General features: G+C 33.8%; 2 protein-coding genes across 3 annotated transcripts; both read right to left on the bottom strand.

Annotated features, from left to right (window-relative positions):
- Positions 1-1,110: 1,110 nt before the first annotated feature.
- On the bottom strand, positions 1,111-6,054 carry LOC108200479 (peptidyl-prolyl cis-trans isomerase FKBP42). 2 transcript variants are annotated; one of them, XM_017368647.2, is made up of 8 exons: positions 5,910-6,054; positions 5,766-5,820; positions 4,273-4,455; positions 2,944-3,033; positions 2,529-2,713; positions 2,303-2,425; positions 2,053-2,205; positions 1,111-1,631 (listed from the first exon to the last, which is right to left on the bottom strand). In XM_017368647.2, the coding sequence occupies exons 2-8, from the start codon at positions 5,809-5,811 to the stop codon at positions 1,305-1,307; spliced, it is 1,107 nt and encodes a 368-aa protein (XP_017224136.1). In that variant the 5' UTR covers positions 5,812-5,820; positions 5,910-6,054; the 3' UTR covers positions 1,111-1,304. The 2 variants fall into 2 exon arrangements, with proteins under 2 accessions (XP_017224136.1, XP_063940901.1); XM_064084831.1 differs by having other exon boundaries at positions 5,766-5,823; positions 5,934-6,019.
- A 2,151-nt stretch (positions 6,055-8,205) lies between these two features.
- On the bottom strand, positions 8,206-10,664 carry LOC108201254 (glycine-rich cell wall structural protein 1-like). Its single transcript, XM_064085124.1, has 2 exons — positions 10,632-10,664; positions 8,206-8,535 (listed from the first exon to the last, which is right to left on the bottom strand). Exons 1-2 carry the CDS (start codon positions 10,662-10,664, stop codon positions 8,206-8,208), a joined length of 363 nt encoding a protein of 120 aa, XP_063941194.1.
- Positions 10,665-13,796: the final 3,132 nt, after the last annotated feature.

The raw sequence follows: 13,796 nt of genomic DNA, 5'->3' as shown, positions 1-13,796 counted from the left end.
TATTTTTCTGATTGAATATCGAAATCATTTTAAACCGTTAATTAAAAGGTTCCATGGGCATGATGACGAAATATACAAAATTAAAGGTGAAGGGGGAAGAAGATAAGGCGTCAGGTACTGAATATTGATGAGACAAAAATCTGATTCTGTGCATGTGCTTTGCTGCTCTCTGTTACAGTAATTTTTGCATAATGTTAATTATACGTAGGACAGATGCCCATTTTTTTTTACGAGGATATTCGATAAATGTAAGAAAATCACTGCCTCTTACCATGTAATTTTTTTATTTTCCAAACTTTTAATAAATTTATATAAGTATAGTCATCGTTCCATAGAGAACCATCTTATATGAAATCCCATGAAGAATTACTTGATTCTACATTAAAATTTCATAAATAATTTTAAAATTAATCATACCTACATATAAAATTTGATTCTAATTTATAATAGTAAATCATACCTAACATGCACAAATAATTTAACACTTAAACTTAGGCAAAAATTTGTGATTGTTGAATTTGGTTCTGTTTACAGAATCACTCTGGACAAATATGGTTCGACAGTAGAACAGTTGAATTATTATGATTAATTTTCGATAATTTTGTTAGAGTAAGATGATGAAACTGTATTGTTTGAGACTAATTAAAAAATTGATAAATTACATGTATTTTATATGTATAGACAGGGGTTCTCTGATGTACCCTGTATAAGATAGTTCTCGATGGGGTGCAACACGGTTTATATATATTGAAGATGGCCCGTATTTTCTCCCAAATTTTTAAGCAGGACATTACAACCCACCAGCAATAAGAAATCTTTTTGTTTATTTTATTGATGCAGGCAGTAATAAGAGACATAAGACATATTTGAGAGACACAAGCCCATATTATGTTGGTTGCCAAAACACTTGCAAATTATGGAAATCAGCCCAATCCCATAATATCAACCATGTTATTATGTTGGTGCCCTCAAAAGCCCAAGGTTTTCAAGAAGGTTATATCACAAAACAGATAACACCTACAAATCCACAATATTGCAACAGAAAGCAAGTGATTAATTCGATCAAATTAATGATATAGGGGGAACAAGACGAGAACATGAGAATCATACTGGAAAATCAGAAGCAAGAAAGAATTTTAGTCCCTGCAAATATAATGATTTATGATGCTATTCAGAAAGTTATAGCAGTAGCATTGCCAGACAACATTTTGGTATGCTGTAAAGAAGACTATTGTATTGTTGTAGTTATCTCAGGAGTACAATAAGAATACATAAAGAACAAGTCTACCTGCCGCAACGGTACTTTAGTCCGTCTTTTGTCTTTCCCGTCTGAAAAGGCGATACAAAAATGCTACAAGCCATTGCCAAAGTAGGATTAGCCTATTAGTGTTCTTCGGTTTAGGCTGTGGCGGTGGTCCAAACAATCCTTTGTAAAGCTCCTTTTGCTTACTATACACAGCCTTGTCATGCTCAGCAAGCAATCTTAACTCCTTTGCTATTGCTTTGTCACCAGGAGCATATTTTCCTGCCTTAAGGAAGTCTTCTCGAGCTGCATCAGTCTGTCCAAGTTCTGCTTTAGCCTTTCCTCGCCTAAACAGTGCTTTTACATTCTCCTTGTCCTCGGCCAATACCTACAACATGCCAACACAATTAAAAGAAGTTAAAGGGAAACATCAAATGGATATGCATTTTTGCCAGCAATATAACTTGCGTCAAAAACACGTCCACATAAATGCATATGCACATTGTTATAGAGTAGTAAGCATTAGAGGATTAATATACAATTTTGATCAAAATGTTCAGAATGTATAACATAAGTATAATTTATGTATCTAAAGTGAACAGTTTTGAAACCTTTATGTTTTTAGTGATCAACAAAGCCAACAGGTTAAACCTTCAAAAATGTCTAAAGTAACAAATCTAATCCTTTCTGAAGCTTGTAAAGGAGATGTCATATATTTGGATATCCCAAACAAGTTCAAAATACTTCCGAACTTATAAATGATTAGCACTAAAACACAATAATATGATGCAATGGAACTTCATACGTACAATGCTGCAATGCTCGATAGCTTCTTCATAACGCTTAAGCTTTATCATACATGCTGCCATGTTTAGGTGACAAGGGTTTTTCACTGCCATAGCCATGTCCTGGTATTTGCCGAACAACTGGAACATAAAGTCATCACCCATATACGCTATGGCCTAAAGTCTCATAAGAAAATAAAACAGTAAAGTGTTACTATGCTTCTTCAATACATCCTTCAATTAAAATTTACAAAAAATAACAAGGGCTCTTAACCATTTCATATTGTTGGATAGCCTCCTCCAGTTTTTCCTCTTTAAATAAAGCATTGCCATCCATTTTTCTTCTATCCGCAGAACTAATTCGCTCTTCTACTGTCATGTCACTACGAGCCTTACCCTAAAAACATTAAGGTTTAGTTTTTATAACATCAGAACACGATAAAGTCCAATTAAGATACTGGAAAAAAATATATCGTAGGAAGCCATTCAACGCAACTCACTTCTTTGACTTCGTCAAATCCAATGAGCTCAACTTCATATATGATATCGGCCATGGGAGGAACATTTGGGAAGGAGAAGTTTCCTTCTTTTCCATATCCTAATTCCCAACCCACATGTAAAAGAGCACGTTCGCCAGATTTCATGTTGGACACACCAATTGCTAATCCTGTCATTTCTTTTTTCTCTGTTGCAAGACATCAAAGTTTATTTTAGACTTTTACCTAATATCTATCTCAAATGATGTTAACCTGCCAAAATTATGCATTATGTCACAGAACACGTTGTGTAGTGATAAAATTGAAACTCCAATTTTGCGATTCATGATGATCATGAAGTTCGATAAGCAGTATATTGAAACAAAGAAACTTTGCGTGATACAAGATGTAATATGAAACAAAGAAAATTTTGTGGTACCTTTGCCTAGGATCAGCTCAAGTAATTGTTGTTCATGCCAAGTGTCTTCAAACTTGTGCTGGGTGATTTCAGTCCAGGCTCTATAGTGCACTATAAACAACAATACAGTTTATTAAGCTAAGACGTCAGTCAACTGATTCTCTGCTGATGTGGGGTAATCAATATAGTAGATATTTGACTTGTGAAAAAAACAAAAATATAGTAGAGATATTTGTGGATGATTAGAACTTGACTCACAATTTTGATGAATTTGTAACTTAGTTAAGATTTTACAGCTTGTTAAACATTTGGGTGTGATCTATCACCCCATTATGAGATTGGGCTAAAGTTAAAGCAGATTTCATTGAGTTACTGATAGATCAACTTAAAAGAAGATCATTACGCGGGACTTCCACTTCCTTTCCATGTTAAGCTACACACGTCCCATTAAAAAATAATGACTATGGTTTAATTTCAAGAGTTAATTATGAAAATATCGCCTTGCATGGGTAAAATACTACAAGGTGGGAGAAAGAAAATTCTAAAATGGTTATAATTTTCAAAAGCAGGCATTACACATAAAAAGAAGTTTGTTGATCATAGTCTTCAAAGAAGCAGTGGCAATTACCAAAGAAAGGAAAAGAAAGTAGCATCATTGTCGGTCCAATACATAGAGCTCAGGGTATTGTCATGGTTATTATTTTTAAAAGCAGGCATTACACATAAAAAGAAGTTTATTGATCATAGTCTTCAAAGAAGCAGTAGCAATTACCAAAGAAAGGAAAAGAAAGTAGCATCATTGTTGGTCCAATACATAGAGCTCAGGGTATTGTCATGGTTGCTTCTTCATTATTAGATATGTTTTCTTATCTCTCACTTCTTTTAATTTGATTTGTAAGATAACAAGAAATTTAAATTGCAACACTAAATTAATCTGCTTCAGAAGGTCGAGATGTTAATGATTTAGTAGTAACAGATCACCCAATTGTCTTTTACATTGTGTCCACTCATCCTTGTCCTACATAATATGTACCTCAATGACATAGTTTCCTAACAGTAACGGAGAATTGCAAATTTACTATATTCCCTGTAAATTAATAAAGCATGCTTTAAGTATTATCTCACTTCTTTTGGGTTTGATTTGTAAAGAAGCAAGCAATTAAATTTCAAATACTAAATTATTCTGTTCCAAAAAGATTACCTAATTGTCTTTTTACATTGTGTCTACTCATCCTTGTCCTAAATAATAGGTACTTTAGTTACATAGATTCCTAACAGTAACGGAGGATTGCAAATTTACTATATCCGCTGTAAGTTCATAAACATGCTTTAAGTAGAGGATGGGCTTACCAAAGCATGTCGAATATTTTGATGGCTTCTGACCATGGCCTTCCTTGATAACCTGCTTGGTCACTTTCTCATGGAGGACTTCCACTTGGGAATCAACTTTTGGAGGGCCACTGCCATCTTGTGGAGGTTCTCCATGCACAAAAGAGGCCCCTTCAGTTACAATTTCAGGTTCACCATCTTGAACTGGAATATTAAAATCAGCAAATATTTATTTCTCTAAAGCTAACAATTCGTAATTGATGTTTCAGAAATCATCTAATATACACACATTTTTTGATTCCAATATTTTTCTGTTAAATATTAGACTCTACTAAAATTTACTATATCAATGTCAAGTCATAATGACAGAAAAAAGGAAACATAATAGCAGTTGGGGAGGCAAATTACTAAGGTCAGTAGCAAAACCCTTAACAAGAATGTGCGTAAACTGCCCATCGGTACTACCAGCATGCCAAACCCTGTAATTCTCATGCAAGTATACCTAATTACTCATATGACAAGTTAGGCCTGGGATAGTCAGAGTAAATACTGCATCTGACGAAGATCACTCCACCACTTTGACAAAAATGGAATTGTAATATGGAAATCTTGGGCAGAGATGAGCAATATTTCAGTTGGTAAATTACAGCCAAAATGGTAAATTCCTGTAAGCCCTATCTGAAATTATTATGGGCCGCACTCTGCATTCAACTTATCTACTTCAAAAGAAACTTTTCAAAAACTACCTATTGACAGAAGGGGTCGATTTATTGATGTGAGATGGATCTATAAAAAGGGAGGTTATATTTATAATTCAAGAAAGATGTATAAATATGCTTGACAGAAACACAAAATATGAAGGATGAAGTTAATAACTTGTAGAAATATCAGGCGGTGAAATGGAAAGCAGGTAGAGACATTTCAAAACAAAATAAGAAATGTAGACTTTTTCGAGGGCCCTTAAATGCCCAGAGTGATGTTATGCGCGCAATCTTACCATGTTATCCTGGTGACAACGGGTTCAATATAACTGACAGTAGAATCATATACGTGCATATGACGACAACAGCACAGACTGGACAAAAATGTAAATCACAAAACACACGTTTTGTTTTAATATTTGCATACGAAACAAATTACCACAAGATGGGGAAACAAGCCACGTATCATCCGCAAACCAAAAATTGAATCTTTTTCGCACATCACCAAAAATATAAGGGATCCAAATATGATCACCTCACAAACCAATCATTATTAGTCTTTAATTCCCTATTTCATTTAAACATTACAATACAAAACCAGGAACCTATTTCATAACCAATTCCTATCAAACTTCAAAGCCTGCATTACTCAAGATACATACACATATATATTAGCATCCTACAAGGGCATAATTAATTCTATATTCTGCAAAACTTTGTTGATCACTAGTGAAAAGGGTGTTTAGATAACATATTACAATCGACAAATTTAATCAAAAAACCGAACTTTAAGTATAAAAAATGAAAGGGTACCAGCTGATTGATGTTGATCTTGATGTTCCTCATGCACTTGCTCCATTTTCCAAATCTGTACAAAAACCCCACTTCAATTCAGCTCAGAAACTACAAATTTAATCAAAAAAGTATCAAATAATGAATTTTAAGTATGATTCTTACCAGTTATCAACAATACACTATCTGGGTTTGGATCCCAAAAGAAAGCAGAAGGGGTTTTGTAAAAACCAAAGAAGATTCTAGATAGACCGGCGAAGAAGTAGTTGAAATGTGTGACTGTGTATTTGACTCGAGTTTGATGTTAAGTAACCTTGGTCAGTTTTGGGTTTTCCCATAAATCACGAATTTGATAAATAATATTTCAAATATAATATCATAATTTTATAATTATAACAAATATATGAAATCATGTTTGTACGGGAAAAAAAATAAAAGGGTACGTTTTTTTCTAAAAAACATTTTGAGTTTATGTTTATAGTATTTTATAGAAAACTTGAAAAAGTTTGAAAAAATAAAATGAAAACGCCGGCCTATGAACGGGACATATATTTGTATCAGCACCGGCATTTCATGACCATCGAAAGAGTTTTATGTTATAAATTTTGACCGTGTATTTTAATTAATGTTTTAAAGTGACATGAAGAACCTTATTACCGCACGGGTTGGTTCAGCTAGTTAAAGAGGGGACATAATATTCCCTTGGTCACAAGTTCGACTCTCGAAGAGAGCAGAATTTATGATTATGCCTCCTGGATCAGAGCCTGTCGAGCCTGTCGTTTTAAGTGCGGCGGTTTACCTTGGTTCACGTAGTTTGCAGGCTATTGCGTGAGCTCGTGGGTTTACCAAGTGCGCACTCGAAAGGTAGCGGCTGCGGGTTCCTACGTTTAAAAAAAAAAAAAAACCTTATTACCTTATTGGTGAATTGTATTTTCTTTTTTTTTGAATCATTTGCTATTACATTATGACTGGGCCGGTAAATGGATCGGATATCCGATCTGATTCGTGGTTAAATAAATGGATACGGATCCTTGTTAAAAAAATCCGATCTGCTAAGAATCTGATCCGATAATGATCCGATCCGATAAATAATGGATATAGTCAAATCCGATCTGTTAACGATCCGATCCAATCCATGCTTAACTATATTATATATTTTATATTGTATTATATTATAATATATTATATTAATATATTACATACAAAATAAAAAAGTCTAAAAATACAAGACAGAACCCTAAATCATATTTTCTTATAAACCGATCAGTCGCTCCTAAGTCTTGACCTGACTCTCACTCTGACTATATCGTGTTAATCTAATAATCACTCTTTTTTTGTATAGAATGAGTATAAATACAGGGAAGCTAAACTCTTCCACTTAAAACCTCCTCAATCAGCTAGTTCTGTATTTATGATATATTTATTAGTTTTAATACTTATTAATCGAGAAGTAGATCATAATTTGCTTCCTCCGAAAGTATTAAGCAACATATTTTTTATTTTTCTATTCACCTAATACATTTTATGTTGAAGGTTTTATAGGAATAACCAACAAAGTTTTTTAGTTGCACTTTTATTAATAACATGAATCTGCAGACTTTATTTTACTACTTTATTAGTTTTTTTGTGCTTGTTACGTTAAAATTCATGAATTAATATGGTTAGAAGATATCACTTTTTTTCTTTGTGAAAGGTTAAAACCCAAGGTGAAAACATATATTTCATAATTTTGAGTGGATCGGATTTCCGATCCGATTATCCACGATCTGAATGAACCGGATATGGATTGACTTGTAAAATATCCGACTCCTGATCAGTGCCGATCCGAATCCGATAAATTTAAATGGATCAGGATATGAATTTAGCTAGATCCGATCCGTTTACAGGCCTAGTTGTGACACGACGACTTTTTCTCGTAAGTTATTTCCTTATTCCTCTCTTTCTCGTAAGATAGTACAAAAGATTTAAAACATCGGGTCATTATTTTGTGAAGTAAATTCTACAAATATCACCAATTCATTAAAATTATAGAAGAACATCTATGTTTAATAAGTAGAATGTATATGTTCTGCAAATTGAACAAATGTTCTGCAAACTAAACATATCGCGCAGGATAAAATATTTTATAATATTCTACATGCAAAACATACATGATAATCAAGATTTTAAATGATATGATGATCTTTGTACAACATTATTTGCAAAATTATGAGTTTTGCAATGTTTTATGCATATTTTACATGCTGAACATAAACGGTCTCCACGGTCTCCAAAAAAAGTGGTCTCCATAGAACATAACTCTCTCTCTCTCTCTCTCTCTCTCTCTCTCTATATATATATATATATATATATATATATATATATATATATATATATATATATATATTTGTGTATATGTATAGAGTTCTGCTCCACTACAAAACCTCTTATTTTACAAACTTAAAATTCATCTGCAATATCACTAAATTCTAAACACAATTTCACCAAATCGTTTAACAACCCCACCTCCGTCTTCATCTTCTCCAGCTTTGCCTCCACTCCCGGCTACTCCATTTCCGCCGCGCCCTCCACTTCTACCGCCCTTGGTCGCCTTTCCCACGTATGTCATCCCTCTAGTCCCCTCTACAGTCCCTACCACCAACATCCACCCCCCACATCCACTGCCCCCTCCATTTCTTCCACCACCTCCATCTCCACCAACGCCACCACTACCAGAACCAACAAACAAGAACAGATCTGGAGGTTTTTTTATCAAATTCTGGAGATTTTCTACAACGAATATTACTAATTTCTAAAGCAAAAATCACTAAATGTGCAATGAATATCACTAATTTCTAAAGCGAAAATCACTAAAATGTGCAGCTGATATCACTAAATTGTACATCAAAATATCACCGAATTTTGTAAATATATCAGCAGTAGGTGGCAGAGGTGATGATGGTGAAATCGGATACAGTGATTTGGGGGCAGTGTTGGTAGGAGAGTGTCAGCAGGGATGTGGTAGCAGAGGTGGAGGGAGAAGAGAGAGATGAAGTGGGGTTGATGAAATTGATAAGGTGGAGTGTTGGGTAGTATAAAAGATGAGGTTTATAGTTCGTATTTAGAGGGTGCTTAGTATATATGATCTTACTCCACTACAAACCCTTTTTAAACTAAATATTAAAATAAAAAATTCTATAAATTACATCGAAATATAACATATATGGTATGAAAATCGATCGTTGGGAGATGAAGAGTCTGTATGCTTGAAGAGTCAATGAAAGTCGTAGAAAAGAGAAACCTATCTAAAGATGGAAAGTCTTGGAGATAAAATTAACCTTGTTATTCAGAAGGAAAGATATTTCAATATGGTGAAAAGATTAGTATTGATGATAACTATCGACTTCTAGAAGAAACTTAACTCCTACTTACAAGGAAATGATCGAATTTGTTGTTATTAGTTGTGTTATAGATTTGAAAACGTCGGATGAGCTTTGCTTTTCATGACTGCTCTCGTGTGTCATAACTCAAATGGGTTCTTACAAGATGCCAACTTATCTTTAGCTAGGTGAAGAATCAAGTCAAAAATGTAGTTCTAATTTGGAAGGGTAGAGCCCTATATATATACATCTCAAGATTTGAGATTGACTAGAATTAAGATTCAAGTGTTAAAGATCTAGTAGAAGTAAGTATTTGTGTTTGAGATAGGACAAAACTGATCTTTAATCATTTTTCTGAGTTGTTGATAGTCATCTAGGACTCTAGATAGTCATCTCTGAAGAATTAGAATCTGTTTGAAACTCTGAGGTTCTGGATCTTTCTTATCGTTCTCCTAGTTGGACTAGGATTATAGATTCGGGCCTTGAATGGGAGGGAGCTCAATCCACGAGCTTTGACAGTCCACTTAGCTCATTTGTGGAGGTCCAATGGGCCTTATTTAACCCATATTAATTAATTATAAATATAATTATTATTTCATGTGTGCTCCTATTAATTGGGCTTTTTAATAATCTTCTAATAATTACTCCCTCCGTCCCCCTCAATTGTTTACATTGGAGGGGGACACGGAGACCAAGACAATGTATGAAAAATGAGTAAAGTTAGATGAAAAGTGGGTAAAGTGGTGGGACCTATCAATATTTAATAATAGATTTGATATAGTGGAGGAAAGTAGTGGGTGTAATAGTAGTTTTTATTGTTAAATATGAGATAGTGGGGGAAGGTAGTGGGTGTAATGATGAGAAAAACTTACTATTTATGATAATGTAAAGAAATGAGAGGGACATCCCAAAATAGTAAATGCAAACAAATGAGAGGAACAGAGGGAGTAAGAATTATTCCAACCTCTATCAAGTTGATAGGTAGCTTAGTATATAAACTCTCTTATGTCTAATCAAGCGTTTGAGCGTTAATGTGTACTTGGTTCATGAGTGATTTTATGGAGTTTGTAACTACGAGATTTGCAGGCACAACTGTTAAGGATTGATTACACATTGGTAGAGAAACTTGTACATGTTCGAGTTAATACAAACAATTATTTTCATCATTGAGTTTATTGATTATCCGCTGCTTGAATAATTTTTTTAGTTATTGGGAAATTTACATAGATTAGAAAACTTGTAATCATCCCCCCCCCCTTCTACAAGTACTTCGGGAATAACATCCCTCTCTAGCATGCCATAAATTAGGAGACTCAAGCAAATATAGAGAAGAATTCCTTATTTCATTATTGTCTTTAATATTCATGACATTAGCTTAGAGAATCTATCGGTTGCATAGCCCTTGTCGCCAAACATAGCACTTTTGGGGAAAATAAAAATATATGATTTTATTACAAGATGAAATTCATGCTCAACACGAAATAGACCTAAACACGAGATTTTGGTAAATATCATGCATATAGAGTACATTCTTCAAAGTTAGATTCATTCTTGAAGTCATCTTTCGATTCACTATACCTACCCCTTTATTGGTAAAAGTCGCCAAAATTTCCCATATAAAGCTTCTCACCAACACGGAAGCTTTAAAGTTCAAAAAAGTCTCCTTTTCGAGACAGACGGGCCTTGATACTCCTGTATAGGAGTGTACAAATAATCTGCTCAACGGCGTCGCTAGCTCTCACCACTCTCAACTGAACCACATTTTACGGATAATCGCAAAATACGATTTGACTACGGATTGATTTTTGTGTAAACCACGTATTACGAGTTGGCTGCGGATTTGATTCGAAAAAACTGCAAAGACTGAACTGCAACAAAAAACCGCAATATATATATATATATATATATATATATATATATATATATATATATATATATATATATAGGCTTATGATCAAATAGAAACCACTCTTAAAATAAAAACTAGAAACCAATATAAGTTAGTGATATTCTCAGTACAATTTAGTGATGTTCACTTCAGGATTTAGTGATATATTTTGCAGGAATTAGTGAAAACAGGCAGAAACCGCCCATAATTTCCAGATATGTTCTAGAAACTGCTCAAAATCTTCAGATTTGTTCACATTTTCGATTCAGATGGTGGTGACGGTGGTGGAGATGGTGGAGGTGAAGGTGGAGATGGAGGAAGGATGATTGTAGCGGAGGTTTGGGCGGCTTGAAGTAAGGGGTTGGAGCGTTGCCGGAATAGTGGCGGCTCCGCCGCGTTTTGAAGTGGAGCCGTGGTGGAGAACGAAGTATGAACAGGGCTGAAGGAGGTTGAAGCAACGACCAAGATGGGGCTGGTGAAGATGGAGGTCGAGATTGTGTTGTTATGGAGGTGGAGATGGAGGTGGTGGTTATGGAGGGGCGGGCGGCATAAAGGTGGTGGTGATTATGGAGGAGGCGGCGACGGAGGCGGTGGCGGTGGCGGATGTGGAGGTGGGGTTGGTGAAGATGGAGGTGGGGTCAGTGAAGATGGAGGTGGAGATGAGGTTGTTTAAGAATTTAGTGGTATTTGCTTTAGGATTTAGTGATATTCTAGCTTGATTTTTAGTTTTTAGGATAAGGAGGTTTCTATTGGAGTAAGACTCTCTCTCTCTCTCTCTCGATATATATATATATATATATATATATATATAATACTCCAATTCATGTCTCTGCCTCGTCTGCTTTGTTACATAAAAGTTATGTTGATGTACTTAATTAAACATAATCTTGTACTATATTGGCACATTAGTTTACTGTTCTTTTATGGATTCAGCGCAATGTTGGTTATTTAATAGCTATATCTACATTAATTTTCTTGTCTAAAATACGTTGATTCGCATATGTGGTTTGCACTTGACTCGGGATAATTACTGTAATGACATTATATTATTAATTTCTGTAAGAAGTTTAATTATTTTTTTGTAAACTTGATTGATAGGTTGTTGAAATGCAAACTAAACCGCATAAACCTCGAATTCATGGTTGACATTGGTGCAATTAATTACAACCGCACTTGTGATAATAGTTGGAAATTTCATATAACCGTCGTATGCGATTTCGTTCGATTTTTAGTCAATAAACTCCGCATCGAAACGCATATACCCCAACTCCCGTATCAATACATCGTTCGCTTTGACTAGAGACAACCAGGTTCACTCCAAAGACCATAGTTCATTGGTTTACGTGAGATATATATACTTGAAAATGTCAACCATCATGTCTTTTCCTTCTTTTTAATGGCTTCTTTGGCTTCTTGCAATCTGAAAAACAATGGCCCATCCTATCATAGTTGTAGGATATTTTTTGAAATTTGGAAGGTTTCAAAATTCCTCTTTAGGTGTCAACTTTGCCCTTTTGCTAGAATTGGTCTTCTTGAGTTGGGAGTTTTGTGCATGATCTACCATGCTTCCTTTTTATTGTCAATTTTATATTTTTCTTCAAATTTTCTTTTTTCTTCTTTATGCAAAGTGTGACAACCAATCATCCATACTCATCTCATTCCCCTTATTCTTTAGATAGTTCTTAATTGCACTCCTTGCAATCCTGGCACCTAATTATTTACGATCTTGGAATCCACCATCTTGTAGTCAAGATAGCGACAAACAAACCACTTTTTGGCTCCCAAATCTTAGATTTTATACTATTTTCAAGATATTAACATAAATCTTTAAATGTTGGTTTTTGAATAGTATACGACGTGTCAATCAACCATTAATCACATAATTTCGATTGTTATAGTTGTAATGCCTCCCAGCATAAACAACATATTTGTATACGCTCCAAGCAATTTTCGACATGCAAACACACTGATCTACTCAAAATATGACTCAAAATTATGACATTAACAATGTAGGACTAAAATCTATGTTATTCTAACAATGGCAAAAAAAAGTTGAAGAGAGATAGCAATCGAATGAGATAAAGGATAAACTGAAAATCTTTTGGTAAAGGAATTAAGTAATTAGAAGTTGATGTTACAAAAAACAATTCAAAATTCTTTGTTTCTCAAAGTTAATTTTATGAGAATAAAGGTACTAAGTTATTTAATCAAATAAATTATATGAGATCAAAACATGAGTATTTAAACAAATAACTATAAAAACTTCCTTTAAATATTTATTTACCGTCGTTTTGATTTTATTTATGAGTTAAAAGGTGTCTTTTCTCTCATTGTGTAGTTGATATTATAAGCACAAATCAACATATACTTTTGGAATTTATTTTTTTTTGAAATACATCCCATTATTCTTATTCTCTAATTTTAATATATGTTAAAATATATTTTAGATTTTCATAAATATTCAACCTGAATATTATATATCTGTATAAATTTAGTGTGATATCAAATAGTCCATTCAGATAAATCTATAAAAAAGAAATGCAATTTTATTTTTGGATTTGAAATTATGATTTTTCAATTAAACTTATTTCAAATTATTTCAATTTTCAATTTAATCTTTTTGGTTTCTCATTATTTTGAAAAAAATTCAAAATATCCCTTGGACTACAACACAATGCATCAAGAAAAAAATTAAAGGACTGTTTGAGACAAATTATTCTAGAACGAAATGTTAGTTTCGTTGATTTCAAATTAATACATGAGTATGACTCTAAAATATAACTTGAATCTCTTGCCACAAAGCAA

This window comes from Daucus carota, chromosome 9 (genome assembly GCF_001625215.2).
Source record: "Daucus carota subsp. sativus chromosome 9, DH1 v3.0, whole genome shotgun sequence".
Classification (NCBI taxonomy): domain Eukaryota; kingdom Viridiplantae; phylum Streptophyta; class Magnoliopsida; order Apiales; family Apiaceae; genus Daucus; species Daucus carota.
The sequence above is the reverse complement of the archived record's forward strand: the minus strand, read 5'-3'. Positions and strand labels throughout refer to the sequence as shown.